The 20,797-nt window shown below is 46.8% G+C and overlaps 1 protein-coding gene across 2 annotated transcripts in view; it reads left to right on the top strand.

Moving 5' to 3' along the window:
• The window catches only part of Gtf3c1 (general transcription factor IIIC subunit 1), a 69,080-nt gene that overhangs the window by 2,425 nt on the left and 45,858 nt on the right, over positions 1-20,797 (top strand). For both annotated transcript variants that reach the window (XM_038321542.2, XM_038321532.2), the window contains exons 2-6: positions 687-896; positions 8,169-8,345; positions 8,595-8,738; positions 10,809-10,905; positions 14,368-14,491. In XM_038321542.2, the coding sequence (XP_038177470.1) occupies positions 687-896; positions 8,169-8,345; positions 8,595-8,738; positions 10,809-10,905; positions 14,368-14,491 (752 nt within the window). The remainder of the gene's footprint in view (positions 1-686; positions 897-8,168; positions 8,346-8,594; positions 8,739-10,808; positions 10,906-14,367; positions 14,492-20,797) is intronic.

Below are 20,797 nucleotides of genomic sequence, written 5' to 3'. Positions count from 1 at the left end.
AGGCTTGTGTGAAATTGGAGCAACTGTCAAGACCATGCAAATGGATAAGGGAACTGGAGAGATGACCAAAGAGAAAGCTGTCAGAGGAGGACAAACCTTGGTGGGCAGTCTAAACACCAGGAACCAGATCTGGAGGGAAGGCAAAGGCTCTGGCCAAGAAGGTGGATCAGGTCTCCGACTCTGGGTGGGTTGGGATCCTAGAGAGATCTTGTTCTCTTCGGTAGAAAGATAAGAACCCGGGCTAGAGGTGTAGCTCAGCTAGGTTGAGCTTTAGTACTGTATAAAGCAGGTAGGTTGGGATTACACCTGTAATTCCAGCATATGTAAGGTGAAGCAGGAGGACCAGGAGGACTTCAAGGTCATTCTTGGCTGTCTATCCATGCTTAAGATACGTGAGACCCTGCCTCAAAATGAAAAAAAGAAAAAGCCTGCTTATCAAGATTAACAGCAGGCCAGGCATGGCGGTGCCTGCTTGTAATCCTAGCACTCAGGAAGCTGAGGCAGAAAGATCAAAAATTCAAGGCCACTCCAGGCTGCACAGTAGTATTGTCTTAAAGACTGAGAGATGATGCTACTATGTGTCTCATCTCTTCCCACTGGTCTCTGCAGGGAGTTGGCAGAAGGTGCCAGGTGCACGTTATCTCTGAAACTGAGTTGAAGCTTTATGTATGTGTTTTTCTCCCTAGATATGAAGAAATTGACTTGGAAACTGGAATTCTGGAGTCCAGGAGGGACCCAGTCACTTTGGAGGATGTCTACCCCATTCACATGATCTTAGAGAACAAGGATGGCATCCAGGGCTCCTGCCGATACTTTAAAGAGAGGAAGGACATAACCAGTAACATCAGGACCAAGTGTCTGCAGCCTCGTTGTACGATGGTGGAAGCCTTCAGCAGGTAATTGGCTCACATTCCTCAGCAGTCTCCTGGTATCTGGGTGCTCTGAAATCAGTTGCCGCATCTGGTGTATCTCTTTTTTTTTTTTTTTTTTTTTTTTTTTTTTTTTTTTTGTTTTTTCGAGACAGGGTTTCTCTGTAGCTTTGGAGCCTGTCCTGGAACTAGCTCTTGTAGACCAGGCTGGTCTCGAACTCACAGAGATCCGCCTGCCTCTGCCTCCCGAGTGCTGGGATTAAAGGCGTGCGCCACCACCGCCCGGCATCTGGTGTATCTCTTAGTGTCTGCCAGAGCTCCCTAGCCTCGACCTTCACCCACCCCTAAGACCTGCCTTCTGAGTTCAGTGGTCCTGACTTCTATCCTTTGTGTCCAGAGACCTAGAACAGTTGGAGCTGGTGGTAGCCAGCGTCTGCCCAGCACTTTTTGCCCTTGTCCTAACTCTGCACTGCACGCCCCACCTTCCCTTTGTGAGTTCCCAGTCCCTATCCTGTTCTTCCACAGCTGTCTAGTCCAGACCACGGGCCACCTCCTTCCTGTCTTCCAGGTCAAGGAGAAGCTGCCCTTATGAGCTCTGGGATCTTGCACACCATCCTCCCCACTTTATCTGAGGCCATAAGGTTACAGTGTCCGAAGCTGTGGTCTGGACATATCATTCTCCTTCCCCTCCCATAAGCCCAGCCCTCTCACTTTGCTCGCATTCTGGGGCTTTTTCCTGAGTACACCGACAGGCTTACCCGCCTGATAACTACCTCTTTTCTTGACCCCGTGGCGTTTGTCTTAGAGCAAGCTTCTTGGAAGAGACCCAGGGTTCTCTGGGTCTTCCCTTCCCTCTCACTCTCTGCTCCCTGCAGATCTGACACTATCACGCCTTAGGTCCTAACCAGCAAGTCCTTAACCCTGAGGTGGACCATTGACGGTTCTAGAAGTTTTGGCCCCTGGGCTCCCTGCATTCTGTTGTTTCCTCACTGAATCTTCACCAGCTTTTGGTGGATCCCCTGCTCCTCCTACCCTGTCCAGTATTGGCTGCTCCCACGTCTCACGTAGTGATAGTGTTTCAGTAAGGAGCCCCTCATGCTCTGTGGTTGTGTCCTTCACAGTTGTGCGTCCCTTGCTCATCTCTGTCCTGGTCAGAAGCGTGCTCTCTAGCCAGGCTGTCTCTTCCTAGGCCCCTTCTCTGTGACATCTACACTCAGTTGTCTGTCCTGTCCTACTGCCTTACCTTTCTGAATTTGTCTCCAGTAATCAGGAAGTCTCGCCACATTGGTTCAGTCTCTCCTCCATCTTCTATACCTGTGGGAAGTTTTTCCTAAGATGAAAATGTGGTAGATGGTCTTCCCATTCCTTGGGGCCAGGGTTTTGAACTGACAACATCATCCACAGATTTGTTTGCTCAGATTAAGGTTGTATTTATGTTAGAGATTACTTATCTCTAACATCTATTAGCCATATGAAAGTCTGATTTTTTATAAGGTTGCATAGGCCACAGTCCCCTTCAGATAAGCTGGGTACCAGCCGCTCACTTTCCACACCAGTGGTCATGTTCTTATTTGCTACCTGTTGTTTACTGTGGCCCAGAGGCCCTGTGACCTTGTCCCCGCTCTCACCTAGCCACTCTCAAGGTGCTGATTTCCCTGTGCTTCACGTGGTACCTGCCAGCCCCGCCCCCTTGTTTCTGAAAAGGAAGGGGGTGCTGCCCTCAGACCAGCACCCCATCTCAGCTTCAGCTGCACCCTCACCAAGTGTCTTGTTGCCCAGGCACCACCAGATTACCCTGGTCTAGCGAGGAAAGAGTGGCACAGTGAACAGTTTAGTGCATTTGGGTCTCCAAAATTTGACCATGTGTGGGAAGGTCACAGTTAGAGCTAGCAAAACCATTGAATTGGGCCAAAGTGTTCATTGGCAGCATTCTTCCCTACCAGGAGACCATTAGCTCGACAATGGCAGAGTCTCTTCACTGTGCCCAGCATTACGTGTGCTTGGCGCATTTGTACTTGTCAATGCAGTGTGGGCTGTTGGGTTTGAAGTTGTGCCATCCAGTTGGAGTTTCCAGCCATGCTGACTTTGTGAACTTCCCTTAGCTGTCTAGTTGCTGGCATGTACCACACTCCAGCCATGCCACCCCTGGCCTTCCATAGCAAGCTTGCCCTGTTACTGAGCAGGGTCTTCTGCCCTTCTCTCTCCCACCTCCCTGCTGGCTCCAGAGGGTTCTGAGACTGTGATGTGCATTCACTGCTGACCACACAGATGCCTTTCAGAAGCTCTGGAGTGAGAGCCCCTGGTGTGCACATTCATTTTCTGGCTTTTCCCTATGAGCTCTTTGAAGGTAGATTCTTTCTTTATTTATTTATCTCAGTATCCTGGCTCCTTACACTGTGCCCAGTATCAGACACCAAAGTGGTGGTCACAATCCACGAACGTGTAGTAGCAAGAATCCTGGGATCAGCAGCTGGGCAGTTCTTAATGCAGATGAGCTCTGGCTCATCCAGGTGGTATGACAGTCAGTCCTTACCACAGCTGTTGACCTGATGATAATGCGGGTGGAAACTGAACAAGGTTGAATAAGCAGCAAGTCTGTTTCTCTGTTTCCAGTCTTTTACCCAGCTAGCCTCTTGTAGTTTGTCTTAATGAGCCTGTTTTGAGAAAAAAAAATGGCTTCTATCCTAGTCTTTAAGGATAACTATATATAGACTCGCGTGTTACAAAGACAACCTCTTTTTTGTTGTTTACGTGAAGAAGTGAAATCATCTGGCAGGTGCAGGAGCACGGAAAACTGTGGCTAAGCAGAGCACTTGGGCTGCAGAGACCTCAAGGACCAGCTGTTAGTACACAGCAGAAGAGAAAAGAGCCAGAGTGGCTCTCGAGGAAAGGCATGATGAGTAGCTGTGCTTTCTGTAAACCTGGGAGACGGCAGTCCTCCAGCTCAGCCACTTGGTGCCAAGCTGTGAGTGAGGCTGGGTCTCCCTGGAGCTGGGCCAGAGCCAAATGGAGCAGCTCAGTCTGCAGTGTTATCAAGACCGCAGTGAGGTCTAGCCATAGTGTGGTGATACAGGGTGTGTCGGGTGCTTTTTCACTGCTGTGACAGGACCTGGTGGAAGGGTTTATTTTGTCATGGTTGAGGAGGGTGCAGTTAGTTCCTCTTGTTCAGGGAGGCATGGCAGGATCACAAAGCTGTGCACATCTTGACAGATCATGAAACTTCTGGATGCTGGCGCTCAGCTGGCTTTGTTGTTTCCCTTTTGTTCAGGACACTAGCCTGGGGATGGCCCAGCCCACATTGTTCATGGCAAGTCTTCCCCCTTCGGCTAGTCCCCTAGAAAAGCACTCGCAGATATACTCTGGTGCTTCAGAAGTGCACTGGGGACTAATTAGCCCTGTCAAATTGATACTTGACACTAACAGCTGAACATCCCACACTGTGGACCCAGAGTCCCAGCGTGAAACATGGAGGAGGACAGAAAGGGCGTCAGACCCTCTGGAGTTACAGGCTGGGTCTGGAAACTCACAACATAGGTCTTCTGTGAGAGCAGGAAGAGCTTTTACCACTGAGCTGTTTTCTCCAGCCCCCACAGTACTCTGCCTGGGACGTCTTGAAGAGCCTTGCTCTTAGGAAGTCTTTGGATCTCCTTGGGACATTATTGTTCATAACACATCCAGTAGTGGGAAGTCCTAATGGCTTTCAGTAGCAGAGTCAAAACTCAGACCCTGCTTCATTGGCCACATGGTGATCTCAACCCTGAGGCTTTCTTAGTTTACAGCCTTACTCCGCACACATTGTTTTAAGAATTGAGTGTTGGGGACTGAAGAGATGGCTCAGCAGTTAAGAGCACTGATTGCTCTTCCAGAGGTCCTGAGTTAAATTCCCAGCACTTATACGGTGGCTCACAACCAGCTAAAACTGCAGTCCTATGGGATCTGATGCCCTCTTTTGGTGTGCAAATGTACATGCAGACAAAATATTATATATGTAAATTAAGTAAATCTTTCTTTAAAAAAAAATTAAGAGTGCCACTATTCTTCCCAGGTGTTCTACTTAATTTCTCTGTTGTTGGGAGAAATACCATATGTAGCACGAGTAATAAAAGCCCAGAGACAGATATTGGGATTCAACCTGAAGATCAGAAAAGCAAAAGCAGCCTGGCATTGGTCGCGCACGCCTTTAATCCCAGCACTCAGGAGGCAGAGGTAGACGGATCTCTGTGAGTTCAAGGCCAGCCTCAAAGAGCTAGTTCCAGGACAGGCTCCAAAAAATGCTGTCTCAAAAAACTAAAAAAGAAAAAAAAAAAAAAAAAAAAAAAGCAGCCAAGCCACTAGAGAGCTCTTACCTCTTTGAAATCTTCAGACTGAAAGAGAGCGAGTTACTGTGCCCTCCCCACTTGTATTCCTCTCTGGTACTGGGATTAGAGGCATGTACTACCATCGCCTGGCCTCTATGGTTAACTAGTATGGCCACTGCCTGGCCTCTATGACTGACTAGTGTGGCTGCTTTGCTGATTTGCTTGCCTTCAGGCAAGCTTTATTTATTAAAACACAAATAATAAATATACCACTATAACCATGGTCTTTGGGAAGAAACTTAGGAAGAAAGGATTTATTTGGTTTACATGTCCCAATCACAGTCTATCATTAATGGAAACCAAGATAAGAACCTGGAGGCAGGAACTAAGGCAGAGACCTTGGAAGAATACTGCAACTGGCTTGCTCTCAATGGGTTGCTCAATTTGCTTTCTTTTGAGTATTTTGCCTTTATGTGCATGTACTGCGTATGTGGTTGGTGGCTACAGAGGTCAGAACTTGAGTTTCAGATGGTTGTGAGCCACTGTGTGGTTGCTGGGAACTAATCCTAGGTCTTTTGCAAATCAATTTGCTTTCTTATATAACCAGAACCGCCTAGCCAGGGCTGCTCAGAGCAGTCTGGGCCCTCTGATATCTTCATTAATCAAGAAGATGTCCTATAGACATACCCACAGGCTAGTCTAATGAAAAGAACAAGGCAGTTCCTCAGCTGGAGGTCTCTCTTTCCAGATGACCCCCTTTCGACTTAATGCATAACTATATCACTATAGCCATGAAAAGTCCTAACATCCTGTAAAAACTCCAGTGATTGAACACCTGAGGCAGGTGGAAGAGCTGTCCCTGAGTTCATAAAAGCGGGAGACCTGGTCCTGCTCCTCATCACCTGCCACACTCAGGAGAGTGGCCCCTGCACCTCAGTAAAGCTGGTCCTGAAGGTATATATGGGAGAACCAACCAGAGGATGTGAAAGCAGCCAGCTGGCCCTGCCCTTGCTCATGCTGCAAAGGGTGAACTAGACAGGGCAATGCTGGAGAGCTCAACCTGGTGGTGAAGACGGAAGAAAGCTGATGGACTGACCAACCCTGCAACTACCCAGGCCCAGAACCAAGGTTATGTGTTGGCCCACCTCAGCATCCACCCCATCTGTGATCCACTGGAACACGGAGGCGGGGTCAGTCGTGTAGACCCAGGGCTACAGAACCTCGACAACACAGGGTGGCGACAGTATGTGCTGGAAGAGTCCCAGTAAGGGCCCAGTGTTGATGTTGTAGCAGAGACTGGGGCCCTTGAACCAGACCAGTGATTCTTTGCGATGAATGCCTGCACGTAAAAATGTATGGATTAAGGTTTTCTGTGTGGCTCACTGTCACACTGAAGCTTCCATGATAAGATTTTTCCTTTCTCCCTTTTTATTTCCTCTTTTCATTTAAATTTTATTTTGTTTTGTTCTGGGATGGGGAAGAGAGAGATGGGTGTGTTCAGGAGATATGATATAAATGATACAAAGAATAAATAAAAAGGAAGTTAAAAGTTTTAGTGATTAGCAATCTAAGTTCTCTTTTAAAAATTCAAAGTATTTAACTGTGATTCTGTAGCATCCAAAATAAGAACTTATTTCAAAAGGAAAGAACTAAGGCACAGTTACAAGCACATCAAAGCAAAATGTAACGGTATACAAAGCTCGTGCCTGCTGCTCATGATCTGGGCTCCAAGGTCTAGGACAGTTAGCACTACCGTCTGCAGCACATCTAACTTAGAGATCCAGACCAGCCACACTCCACACCTACCTCTGTCCTTGGTGGTTGTCCCACAGTCTCGGCGTCTTCAGTATGGAGGGTATCCATTGCAGTTAAGACTGCACCTTCACCAGTGGTCTCCTTCCTTTCAGAGATTCTGACCGTGTCATGTAGTGACAACTTATGACTGTGACCTCTGAGTCCTGGGCTTTTCTGTGCAGCTGAGGCTACAGCTTTAGCAGTGACCTCTGACCTTGTCACAGTGCAGAGTCACAGTGCTCTCCACCCTTCATGCCTTCAAAACCAGTGCAATGTGGGACTTATACATTGTGGTTCAGCTTCCACTTGGGATCAGCCTTGGCCCCCTCTGAACCACTTCTGTGTTTGCTCTGAAGAGAACTCCCCTTTGCCTGAGTGATGTTTCTCTTTACTTATAAAGCACAGCTGATTTCTTAGCCTCAGTTAGCCAGCATCTGAATCAAACATTTGACTTCCATGGATTCCTAATCCAAAATACCACAGGAATGGCTCCAGTAGTCTTTGCTTCCCTCTGAATTTCACAGGCCAGGCCTCTGTGTCTGAAGTGCTGCTGTTAGCATTGCCTTTCAGGTTCCACAACAGCCCATTAAATGCAATATTCAGTGGCTTTTCTGCCCAAAGGCCCAAACCCTCCACCTTTCTCCCTCAAAATAGCCCGTGGCATAGAAGCCACATGGTCAGGCCCATCACAGCAGCACCCTGTTTGGGTACCACTTTCTGTCCTAGTTTGCTCCTGCTGCTGTGTTCACAGGAGGTGAGCACACTGCCTGCAATGACAGAACTAAAGGAGACGGTGTTACAGAGGCTGCTGCCAAGAGTACTGAGTACCCTGAGGAATCTGGCCATGATTGAGGTGGGGTTAGCATCTTCATTTTCTGAAAGGCGTAAGGAGTTGATAGCTGAACTGTGTTAATAGCAATGAGATCAGGAATTATCTAAAGATCCATGAGAACCACAGCTAGGCAGTAACTCTGGGGCTGTGTCAGGAAGGCGGCTTGTGGGGAAAGCAGGCAGACTCTTCAGTCAGGGTACTGTGGTGGTGAGATTGTGGATGTGTCTTGGCAGCCAATCTGTCCAGCTACAGCAGCTCTGACTCTGAAGGTGTGAAGCAGACCTGGGGTACTGTGAATGTCTTGGAGGAAGCAGAAATGACGAAGGCCCTGCTTTCTTGTTCTTTGTTTTCCTTACATGTGATTGCAACTTGCAGGTGGGGTAAGAAGCTCATCATCGTGGCCTCCCAGGACATGCGCTACAGGGCCTTGATAGGCCTGGAGGGGGATCCTGACCTGAAGCTTCCTGATTTCTCCTACTGCATTTTGGAGCGGTTAGGCCGGTCCAGGTGGCAAGGGGAGCTTCAGAGAGACCTCCACACCACGGCTTTCAAGTAAGAGCCAAGCTAGTGCCGCTGCTTTAAATTATAAGGCCTATGTATGTACACCAAATGCAAGGGCCTGCTGTTATGTCTTCCCCAAGGCATGGCTTTTTGTTCCAGGCCATTGCCTCTTCTGACTTTTTTTTTAATCTAGCAGGCTAGATAGTGTGTGTGTGTGTGGTATTTATGTGCATGTGAGAAACTACATTGTGAGGGTAAAGCTACCATAAAACAAACTGGATGACACACTCCCTTCTGCAGGGTCGATGCTGGGAAGCTTCATTATCACAGGAAGATCCTCAACAAGAATGGGCTGATTACAATGCAGTCACATGTGATCCGATTGCCTACTGGAGCCCAGCAACACTCCATCCTCCTGCTCCTGAATCGCTTTCATGTGGACAGGTGTGGTTTGTACTTTTATGTTGTAACTACTTGTGTTATGTTTATAAGGTTCTTAAAAATCAAAAGCTAAACTTTCCAGAAAGATATTTTATGTTTGTTTCTGATGAAAGTATGTCTTGCTCATTTAGAAAGCCTGACCTAGGGTTTCGGAATACAGAAAGAAAAGGGAAAACTGCAATCCAACAATAGCACTATTAATTAACATTTTGTTGAAGTATGGGGAAGAAAATATTTGAAGTTTGATTGGATGCAGTGGAAAAGTTGTTGAATTATATTGATCTCAGATTGAATGTGTTTTAGTCATACATACTAATAATCATTACGTGATGATACATTGAGGTTCATCCAAATGGTCACAATGTGGGAAGGTGCCATTTTATCTGCGTGATACAGTCCCGCTGAAAAGCAAGCATATTTCCTTCTAAGGACTGGGGAGTCTGGGAGTGAACAAGTATTTTCTTTTTGAGTGAGTAATTACCCTGGAAAAGAGCGTGGAAGCAAGAATTGTGCCATCTGCCTAGTCCACCATGACCATCTCTGTAGGAGGAACAGAAGCCAGGGTGGGTAATAGACAAGCAGGTACAGGATCTAGAAAAGCAGCCCTGAGTTGTGTATGCTCCAAAAACTCAGGTTCGGTCACCAAACTCCATGGTGGAGATAGGCGGTACCAAAAGGCCACTGGTATACAGATGAACAGACGCATCCCTGAACCATAACCAGTTCTCCTCTAGCCAATTGTCAGAGTCTCTGCCCTTTACTCCCTTTAGCCAGGTGCACCCTCAAACAGGGTGGTGAGTAAACATTCGGGGTTAAGTGTGACTTTAATTTTTAACGCCCATTGCAGTGCCTGTGACTTTGCTCAGGTGGATACTCAGATGCAGACTGTTGACTGGGTGTCCAGTAAAAGCCGTCTGCACTCTTGTCAGACATCTTGTGATTCTGAGTGCCCTTCATGCCTGTACATCAAAATGCCACAAGTCCTAGTTCATCTTCCGTTACTGCCAACTCTGCCATCTCTCAGCCTGTGTTTTAAAAATACTATTTTGGAAAGTTTTTTTTTTTTTTTTTTTTTTTTTACATTTTGATGGCTCATACTATCCATTAGTTAAGTAACTATATTGTCAAACTTATGACTGGCCTAGCATGGAGGCCTACAGCTGTCATCCCAGCACTTGGGAGGCAGAGGCATGGAGATCCTGAATTTAAGGGCACCTTGGGATACAGAGTGAGATGAAATTGTCTCAGAAAACAAAATAGCAACAAAGCCCACTCAAGCCAGTGGCCTATGGTTTACCAGGAACCTCTAATGATAGCAGAAGGATTGGAGAGAATGCACAGGGTGGCAGCTGGGGGCTAGGGAAAGCGCTCAGGGTAAGTCAGTGTCTTCGTTTTAGTTTGGACAGAGTCCCTGTGCCTCTGACCTGTTATTTCCCTGTGTAAAGTGGTCATGACAGTGCTTCCCATGTGCCAGAGCCAAGTGCAGTGCCCATGTCCTGTTTGTTCTTTCCCTCACTGAGGATGCCATGCATGTGCTTTCTCTTCCCCTAGAACAAGGAGTCAAGCCAAGCTGCCCATGGCTAGCTGAACTGGCAGACAGATTCCTCTTTATTCTCCTCCCTCCATTCCCCAGACATAGGCTCCATGAGTATCAGCTTCCTTGGAAGCTTTTACCTTGGAAACATTTATCATGACGCATCAACTTCATATTACAGGGGAGGTGGGCAGTGGGTCAGTCACACCGGGGGAGCCAGAATTAGAAACAGGAGAGGGCTTGGAGCACAACATAAATGCAAAGATACTTCTAGCCTTGTGCCTGGATTTTGGAGAAACCTTCATTGTGAAATAACCCCCACTCGTCTTCAAGTGGCACATGAGGCAGAACTTGAGAGGCCCCCCATAACCTTTAAAGCGCTATTCAAAGGTAAGGAGGTTTAGAGACTCATTGCACTGATGTTTCTGCCCTAAGATCTAGTCTGTACACTATCACTATAGCTTTGGGCATGAATTGTCGTCTCTAAAGGTCAGCTGGTCTTGAGTGACCAGCAGGTGACTGGCTGGTATCTCTTTCAGGAGGAGCAAGTATGACATCCTCATGGAGAAGCTGTCCATGATGCTGAGCACACGAAGCAACCAGATTGAAACTCTGGGCAAGCTGAGGGAGGAACTGGTAAGCCCTTGAGGTGGGCCTGCAAGCTGCACACCACCTGGGGAGCTCTGAAAGGGGGTGCACTGAAGACTTGCTGCCCCTCCCAGAGCCCTTCAAATGGCCTTTTCCTTTTTTTTTTTTTTTTTTTTTTTTTTTTATTTTTTGCAGTTCTGGGAGTCGAACATTAAAACTTGCTAAGCATTTTACCAGGGCTATATCCCCAACCCTGGCCTTTTCCTTTCTTTTGCACAGTGAGAAAATGTTGCTTTTCTTTGAAATTCTTACCCTTGACTGACTTCATTTCCTCTGGGGTTTGCTCTCAGACCCACCATCAGAGTTCATGTGGGATGGTAAATTTTGACATTTAGATTTTCTTTCATTGTGAAACTTGTAATTTTACTCCCAGTGGTTTTATGCTGAAGTAACAGGAAGAAAAAAAGCAATTACTGACCTCTGTGTCTTAGGCTCAGAAGTAGCAGCTGTGAAGGGGTAAGTGTGAGAGGAGACTCAGTGGCATTGCTGCCTGACGGCCAAGGGATGGTTCTGAGTGGAACTTAGCCAAGAGCCAGTATTAGGCATTAGAAGAGACTGCCTGGAGGTTAAACCACAGAGCTGGAAGCTGCACATCAGAATCTGGGATTTATAGTGCAGTAATTAGTCCCCAAAGGGGGATTCAGTGGTCTCTCTGATCACATACGTGAGGACAGTAGACAGGAGTCTCCCTGTGCTCTGCTAGACTTGAATTTCATCGTTTACCGGGAGAGGGCCTCTTCCCATCATGGTAGCCAGTGCATTCCCATCTCCTCAGAGGACCTCAAAGTGGCCTGGCTTCCTTTTTTGTTCACCTTGAGATTTCAGATAGAAATTTAAGTTTGAAGACTCAGGCAAGCCTTGCCCCGTAGGTGCTCATGATGGCAACCATCTGCAACTGACCAGCTCCACCAGGATCCTCTACTCCCTGTTGTTACCTCCCATATATTGAGAGAACCAACGCCTTTGCCATCCCAGATGCCCTGTAGTTTGGGATCAGAGTGTAATTTTTCTGTCTCAGTTGATCAAAAAATGGGAAATCAAGGGAAGGTTGAACAAAAAACCTTTCAATAAACTTAAATAGAAGTGAGGAAAATTGCTACAGGCTGAAGAAAGCCAGTGTTTGCTCTGATGTTCCCTGACCCTGTGTATTCACTAGGGACTGGGACACTGCTGAATTCCTCCCTCAGGACAGGAAGTGGGCTAATCTTGCTACGGTCAGCACTGTGGTCTCACTGCTCCGGAACATGGTTATCTCTGAGCACATGGTTCAGCGAGTGTTTTTAGTCAGAGCTGGGTCAAACTTCAAAGTTGCAGAAGCAGGTGAAGATGGCAGGTGGTGCTGTCATAGGACCGTGTAATGGGGGGGGGGGGGGGACTAGTGGGTGAAAGCAAACTGGGGCTGCTTCACAGAGCAGTTCACAGAGGGGCAAGACTTTCCCCAGCAGAGATGGGGCTTTCAGAGGCCAGCAATGATTGCGTAGTGATGGCTGGAGGTGAGGGAAGATGACGGAGTTCTTGAGAGCCTGGCTTAGACTGGAGTCTGGAAGCTCCAACCTCAGGAAGTTTCTTTGTCAGTGGCTGCATGGAGAAGCCCAGGAAGAAGGAAACAGGGAGCATGAGGCGCTGAGAGAAGGAGGGCTGGATCCTGGCCAACGGCTAGGTGACACTCACAGTGGTGAGCGGTGGCCTAGTTAGGATGTAAGAAGACTGATACAAGGTTTGAAGGTGCAGCTCAGAGACTTTTGGTTTGAATGGCCAACACTCAGGTAGACTGGGATGTGACAGCAGGCTGCTGGTGAGAAGGTGAGGTCATGGGCTCGTGCTGGGCTGCTGTGTGTTCTGTGCTAAGGGCGGTGTAGGAAAAAGGAACAGTGAGGGGGACGGGCGGCATTCTGTGAACCTGAGCCTGAGATTTATTGAACATGAAGGCTTTCTGTGTTCTCTGGAGATGTCCAGTCTGCCCCTGGCAGTAGAGTCCAAGGAGAGCCAACTAAATTGGCCTATAATTGAGGTGGGTGCTGCCCTTGGCAGGGCTCCTGCTGATCTTTCTGCTGGGCAGAATGTGCAGGTCCCCTGAAGGCAGGACCACATCATCTTCCCTCATTCTGGATGGTCCAGAGCTCAACACCATGTTCTTTGCTTGCGTTTTGATGGATGAATTTCCGAAGGCTCTTCATCACTGAGAGGCTCAGCTAGATTAATGACAGGCAACATGTACAAGCCAGTGTGTTTGAAGGAGCCAGATGGGATTCATCTGGATATCTTGGGTAACCATATGTTGTATAGCCCAACGGTGAAAGTGCTGGTTCCTTTGAGTGGGCTGCAGATGTGTGCCAGGCCCATAGGCATTTGGTGTCTACTGCAGTGTATGAAGCAGTCCCTAAGACTCAGAACAGGCCTGAGTCATGAGCACCTTCTCAGCCAGTTCATACCTTGCTTGTCCAGGGGTTATACAGCCAGGTGGCAGCAAGGGCCAGGAGTAGATTGGCTGGAGGCAGGACATTTTACCCAGTATGGATTTTTAAAACTTGGTTGTCAGCCATTAGAGAAATGTGGCACACATGTAACAGACAGCAGACAGCAGCTGACCTTCAGCTGTGCTGTGTAAGGGTCTGCCAGGGAGTGTAGGCCTACAGCACCTTGGGGACCACGTGCTCTGCTGACTCCAGAGGTGTTTGGTTACCTCTCCCTGGCTGGTGCTTGAGAGACTGTGTCAAATGACAACTTGCTGGAGCTGGTTCTCCCAGTTACCGTGTGGGTCCTGGGGATGGAACTCAAGTCCTTGGGCTTGCTAGCAAGTACCTTCGCCCACTAGACCATCTCTTTGGCTCCTTAGAAAACTTTAAAATTTTGTTTTCTTTTTTGCTCCACTGCCTCAGAGAAGGCTATCTTTTTACTAATAATTAATGCACATGCCACGTGGTGGTGGCGTGTGCTTTTAATTCCAGCACTCGGGAGGCAGAGGCAGGTGGATCTCTGTGAGTTTGAGGTCAGCCTGGTCTACAAGAGCTAGTTCCAGGACAGGCACCAAAGCTACAGAGAAACTATGTCTCAAAAAAACCAAAAAGGAAAGAAGGAAGGAAGGAAGGAAGGAAGGAAGGAAGGAAGGAAATTCATATGCACACTTAGATTAAAAAGATAGAGTATGGAAAGTGTCTGGTGGGAATCCTCCTCTTAGCGCTGCCCCACTTGTCTCACCCCCTCTCTGTCTACCTGTCCAGGGTCTCTTAAGTACATCTCTTTCCCTTCTTGTAGCCACAGCAGGGTGGTTTCTGTGCTGCTCCAGAGCTTATTCGGTTCCCTGAATGCAGCTTGGCAGTCTCGTTAGTACCTGCAGTTTTTCTTCATTTACTGTCCGTTGGTAATTCCCATCCCAAACACTGGTGTTTCCTCAATGCTGGGATTCCCAAGTGCCTTGCTTAGCAGTGCCCATGGGCTTGTGTTTTGCAGGGGCTGTGTGAAAGGACATTCAAGCGTCTGTACCAGTACATGTTGAATGCTGGGCTAGCCAAGGTGGTGTCCCTTCCCTTGCAGGAGATTCACCCTGAGTGTGGTCCCTGTAAGACCAAGAAAGGTAAGAACAGAGCCTGTTTCCACCTGGGTTCCCCTGCTGTCCTCTACTTCGGTGACATTCTGCATCGGAATGTGAAGGTTACACTCTTTATTCAGTCTTTCAGTGCTCAGTGCTTTTGTCTAAAAAGAACCTGAGACATGTTCACTGAACCATAGTAGCCCTGCATTCTAGCAGACTCCTCTATAAAGGCATCCTCCATCAGTCTTTCTCTTACACCAGGCCCTTCCTTGTTCTTTCATTCATTTTTTTTTTTTTTCTGGTACTGGGGGTTAAATCTCTGAACCTAGAGTGTTGTGCGTGGTGGGAGCAAAGGCTCTACCACTGAGCTGTTTACCCAGCCCTATTTTGAAGTACAATCATGTCAGATAACATGAAGATATGTCCAAGGTATGAACAGGACAGTATATACTCACACATAAATGGCGAGGGTCAGTCACTTGGTGTGGCCTCTTGGTATAATCAAGAGATAGTAAGCACAAAGTGTTATAAGGTTGACTGGATATACAAGCATACTGCTTACTTGAAATAAACATTTTCTTGAGGTGGAAGGAATACATTCTAAAATTATCGTAGTGCTGTGTAAACCAGTAGCATAATAGTTGATTATCAAGCATTATATACTCTGTGTCACTATGCTGTACTTTTGCCACAAATGCAGGAGAAACTGTTACATTGTCACAGCAAAAGGTTACTAAATGATGGCGATTTTTAACTATGATACCGTAGCTGCTATGTGTGCATCACACAAGACTGCTTGCTTTGCGCTGCTTGTTCTTCTTGTGACCCTACAAGGTAGGTCTTAGCATCAACATCTTACATGTAATAAAGTTCCAAGATGCTAAACGGGATTGGGAGATGGCTCTGTAGGTAAAGTGTTTGCCAAAAAAGCATAAGAACCTGAGTTCATGGGAACTGGAGAGATGGCTCAGCAGTTAAGAGCACTGTCTGCTCTTCCAGAGGACCTGAGTACAGTTACCAGCAACCACATGGCAGCTCACAGTTGTTTGTAACTCCAGTTCCAGGGGATCTGACACCCTTACACAGACATACATGTAAGCAAAACCCCAGTGCACATAAAAATAAATTATCATTAAAAAAAATCTGAGCCCTGGTAAAAGCTGAGTTTACTGTAATCTCAGTATTAGAGGGTCTGAGGTGAAGATAAGTGGGTCCCTGACGCTTTTTGGCTTTTAATCTAATTGTTGAGCTCTAGGTTCAATGATAGACCCAGTTTCAAAACAAGGTAGAGGGCAATTGACTTAGACCTGATACAGACATCTGACCTCTATGCACGCACACCACCACATACATAAAGGTTAAGCAATCAATACAGGAGTAGACTCTAAAGAAGCTTAAGCTAGAAGCTGGAGATAGGGCTCAGTGGTTAAGAGCACTGGCTGCTCTTCCTGAGGACTTGGGTTCAATTCCCATCATCCCAACTGGGGCTTTCAACTATCTGAAACTATAGATCAGAGGTTCTGATACCTTCTGGCCTCAGAGAGCACACACATGCTACAGACACACATTAGCCGAAACACTCATGCACGTAAGTTTATAAAAAGAAACTTTAACAAGCACAAGTAGGCCATAAAACCTTAGCAACCAAAAGGCTTTTATTTTTCCCTATTTTTTACTCTTGTCCCATGCTGTTTATTTCTTATTTAGCCAAATCTTTGTAAAATCTGAAAGTTGGAGCTTTCAGCAAGATAGGACATTTGGAAGATAAATGTTTTTATCTGCATTCTGCCCAAGTGCGTCCAAAGCGATGGTAGAGACATTGTAGGAGTAAACCGAGAAGTACAAGGAGCAGGGCAGCAGGCATGCAGGGACTCTTGCAACACTTGCTGCTCAAAATTGCTGGAGGTGTAGTAGCAGGCAGAACAGACTGGAAAAACTTAAGTTCCTATAAAGGGTGGCAGCTAGAAGCTGACACCTCTCAAGTGGAAATAAGCTAGGAAATCAGAGATTCCAGGTGCTTTTGAGAGGATAAATATGGATGGGACTAAAACTGGGCAGGCTGACAGTCTGCGGGAGAAGATTGCACCTCACTCTTCTCCTATGTCCCATGTGTTAGGAGCCTGAAAGGTTTCTAGATGTGTGGGCATGAGAACAGGCCTGAGACAAGGTGGAGCTCTGGCAATGGAGAATGTGTGCTTATCAAGAGGTGTGATTCCCAGCAGTTGCTAGTTCGTCTCCTTCGATAACATCCTTTCATAGTTTCCTAGATTTTCTCCACTTCCACAGCCACATGCTGCAGGTGAGACCAAAGGGAAGGAATGTGGGTTGGGAATACCTATCTGTGCTTGTTAAGCCTCCAGCCACAGCCTCTGAAACAGCGGAGGGATTGGAGATAGGACCTAGGGCTTGTGTGTGCTAGGTAAGCTCTGTATACCCCTGAGCTGTGCTCCAACCTTCTAGTACCTTGTTCTAAAAGGGAACATAATCTCTTAGAACTGTCCAGTCTCTAGAACACTGACAGCTAGACTTAGAACCCTAGGCCTGGGACTGGAGCCTTCTGTTCTGAAGACAGTGACCAGTTCAAGACAGAGTTCTCTACATACTGAATGCCGGAGTTTTCTAGCTAAGGAAAACAGCTCATCACGTTTCCGACACATCTGACAGCTCGCCCTTCCCTAGAGACCAGATGATGCAGCTTTCCCCTTCCTACCACCTTCTGAAACACTGGTCTCCAGGCAGCAGCCTAAAACGACCACATTATTGAGGAAAATAAAGTCTAATAGAATCCAAGGACACAGAAACCATTGAAAAGTATAATAAAGCTGGGAAGTGGTGGTGCACACCTTTAATCCCAGCACTCAGCAGAGGCAGGTGGATCTCTGTGGGTACAAGGCCAGCCTGGACTACAAAGCTAGTTCCAGGACACAGAGAAACCCTGTCTCCACCCCTCCCCCCAAAAAGGAGGAAAACAAGAAAGAAAAGTAGAATAAAATTTAATCCTCAGAAAGTCGTGGGTGCTGTGTTCATGAAAGAAAGCAGAGCTCAGGGGCTGTGAAGAAGGGAGAGGGAGGGGAAGGAAAGGGTTGTCAGCAGTTAAGTGGAATGAGAGAGAGAGAGAGAGAGAGAGAGAGAGAGAGAGAGAGAGAGAGAGGGGGGGGGGGGGAGAGAAAGACCTCAGAGACTTGAAATGGAATGCCAAGTTGAAGCTAAAGTTGGGGAGGAATGTTGTGTGGGTAGAGCCCCATGTCTCCTGAAATTGGGTGCTGCTGTGCTGCTGGTACCCATTTCCTCCTAGTAGGTCCCACATCCTAATCGGACCACTCTGTAGCAGCACAGGCTGCCAGCCTTAACAATGGGCCTTTGGGGACACTTTGCAAGCCACAGCACAGAGAACAGAAGAACACAGAGAAACATAATAGAGGGTTGGGGAAGGGGGAAAGTCAAAAATAGAACCTTTTGAGATCTGAAGGACATAGGCTTCTAGATGAAAACAAACCATCATGTTTCTAGCATAGTGCACATAAATCCACACTGAGATCCAACACTGCAAGGCTTCTCGAGGAAACCCCAGGCTTCCCAATGGGCCAAAGTGGGATGCCATTGTATCAGAGCCGTCAGAATTCCACAGGAAGGGCTAGCAGGATGATCTGTGGGGAGAAGCACTTACCTGGAATCCCTGATACAATAGGCACTTTTCTCCTGCTGTTCATCACAGCAGCTCTAAGAGGAAGGGTGTATCTTGGCTGTGGTTCCAGAGGGTTCGTCTAAGAGGCATGGGAGCAAATCGTAGGTATAGTGCCAGGAATGGAAGCTGACTGCCTTCATCTCAACCACAAGCATGTAGCAGAGAGAGCAAATTAGAAGTAGATGAGGATTTTTACTCTCAAAGCCTACCCCTAATGACATACTTTCCCCAGCAAGTCACTGTCAATTGGGGACCAGGTATTCAAACAGCTAACGCTATGGGGGACATTTCTCATCAAAACTCAATAACCTGAGATTGATTCCCCAAACTCTCATTTAAAAAGCCAGATGTGGTAGCTGGCATCTGTAATCTTAGGGTAAGATGGAAGGCAGACAATTGGCTTGAAGCTCACACAGGACAGAACAGCACAAAATACAGCCTCAAAATAACCACAGACTTTGCCTCAAAAACAAGGAAGGAGAAAACCATCCTCCAAAAAATTGTGCTCTGACCTCCACATATCTCCATTGCACACCCGTGCCTGCACCCCTCCCCCACATGCCTACAAATTGATTTTTTTTTTTAATTCTGAAGGAATTGGTCATTTAGCCTGGAGTCCTTTCTATAGTTTTGCCATGAATGAGGACTGAGGAGGACTAGTTCTACACATACACATCCTACATGTCCTAGGAATTATAAGTAACAGAAGAAACCAAGACACAGGGAAACATGGGGTCTAGGGAGCCAGGACTGGTGAAGGGGAACCCTGGTAAGAGATGGCAAATCCAAGCCAGGAGAACAAACACACATTTTAGTATTCTGGGATACTGGAAGAAAGGTGTTAAATAATTTGATGTTTTCTTCTGTGAAGAGCTTGAAGGGAGATACTGTGGCCAGAGCTTTCTTCCAGGCACAGGTTCCTGTGAATTCAAAGTAACCACTTGATACCAACAGCTATGCAAATGGGCTTTTGTTGTTTTCAAGACAGAGTTTCTCTTGTGTAACAGCCTTGGTTGTCCTGGAACTCTGTAGACCAGGCTGGCCTAGAATTCACAGAGATCTGCCTGCCTCTGTTTCCTGAGTGCTGGGATTAAAGGCATGCGCTAACACATCTGGCCAAGTGGGTTTTTGAGATTTGGCAGTCCTTAGAATTGTCCCTTTTCCCTCAACTGGATTATGGGAGTAATAGCCCCTACCTTTTAAAGGTGCTACAGTGACCATGGGGATTGCTGTGCTCTGAGTGGGGCCATCGCTTCATGGCGGGTAGGATAGATCTAGAGGGGTTTGGTGGGGGGGGGGGCTTGAGACCATTTTGCTCTTGACACTGCTGGCCTAGAATTCATTCAGACCTACCTCTGCCTTCTGAGTGCTGGGATTAAAGGTGCGCATGGCCACAGCAGGCTAGAAGTGCTGAGATTAAAGGTGTGCATGGCCACAGCAGGCTAGAAGTGCTGGGATTAAAGGTGTGCATGGCCACAGCAGGCTAGAAGTGTGTTTTATTTAACCTGCAGCACTTGTTTTCATTGAGTTGGTTTCTGGAATTTAAAACATGGATTTTCTTTTTTCTTTCTTCTTTTTTTTAACCTGAGAAGTCTGACTTCCAGCTTATTAAAGGGAAAGTAAGTAGTAATACATTTCCTTCATGGTGATTGACAGGCAGGTGGGGTCCACCTCCTCACTCATCAGTGACACCTGCTTGCTGCTGCATAACACAGTCTGTTTCCCTCTGGTCTGTTGTCACCTTCAAGATGTGTCTGTCCATGGGATATCTCCTTATGCCTGGCCTAGGAAGGCAGGACTTCCCAGAATGGTCAGCATGAGTCAGAATACAGTTAGTGATAAAGAGTTGTCACCCAAGCTGATCAGTCAGGACATTTAGACTGTTTAGACCGTCATGTGCACACCAAGCCCATCTTGATTGCTAAAGGTTGTTCTTAGCCATGGTAGCCCCTGTACCTACATAACCTCCCATCTCTGTTGAGTTTACAGCCTGGACTCACAGCCAGCCCTCCCATTGGTCTCATGACCCTAGTTCATGTGCTTATCTGAGTGACCTTGTACTTTGTCCTGAGCTGGCCATACCCTTTGCTTTGTATTCCTGGTACCCCAGTGAATCATCTTGGAGCCAAGTGCTTGGTCCTTGTTTTGTGGATTTAATTTAATCACCACTACAGTTGCTTTTCTTGTGCAGGAGACAAGAGCTGAATACAGTTTTCAGGGGTTTAGCCTTGATCAGTTCTGTTTAAAAAAAAAAATAACAAAATGTTTCTTCCAAGGCATTATGGAAAGAGAGGTTTAAGTAATAAAGATGATGTATTACTTCATATAAATTTATAGGTGTGCCTGAGTATATATGAATTGTTTTTAAACCCCTTAAACCTAGTGGATTTAGGCATATTTTGTACTCACACTTTGCCATATCTATTTGGCAAAAGCAACATAAACTTTGTAATGAAAGCAGTTCATCTGAACTGCTCTGATTTACAAAATTATTTTCCTCAAGTATTTACTAGCCACCGTGTATTTATTAAATTGTGCTGAGGAAATGAAGGAGAGAGAGAGAGATGTGACCTTGACCTTCCCTTCCAATAAACAGGGTAACAGTTGGAAGCACTGGCAGCACACATCTGCCTGCGCTGGGCTGATGACCATGTAGTCAGCTC

Source organism: Arvicola amphibius, chromosome 1, assembly GCF_903992535.2.
Source record: "Arvicola amphibius chromosome 1, mArvAmp1.2, whole genome shotgun sequence".
Classification (NCBI taxonomy): Eukaryota; Metazoa; Chordata; class Mammalia; order Rodentia; family Cricetidae; genus Arvicola; species Arvicola amphibius.
This window is presented reverse-complemented; position numbering and strand designations above follow the sequence as displayed.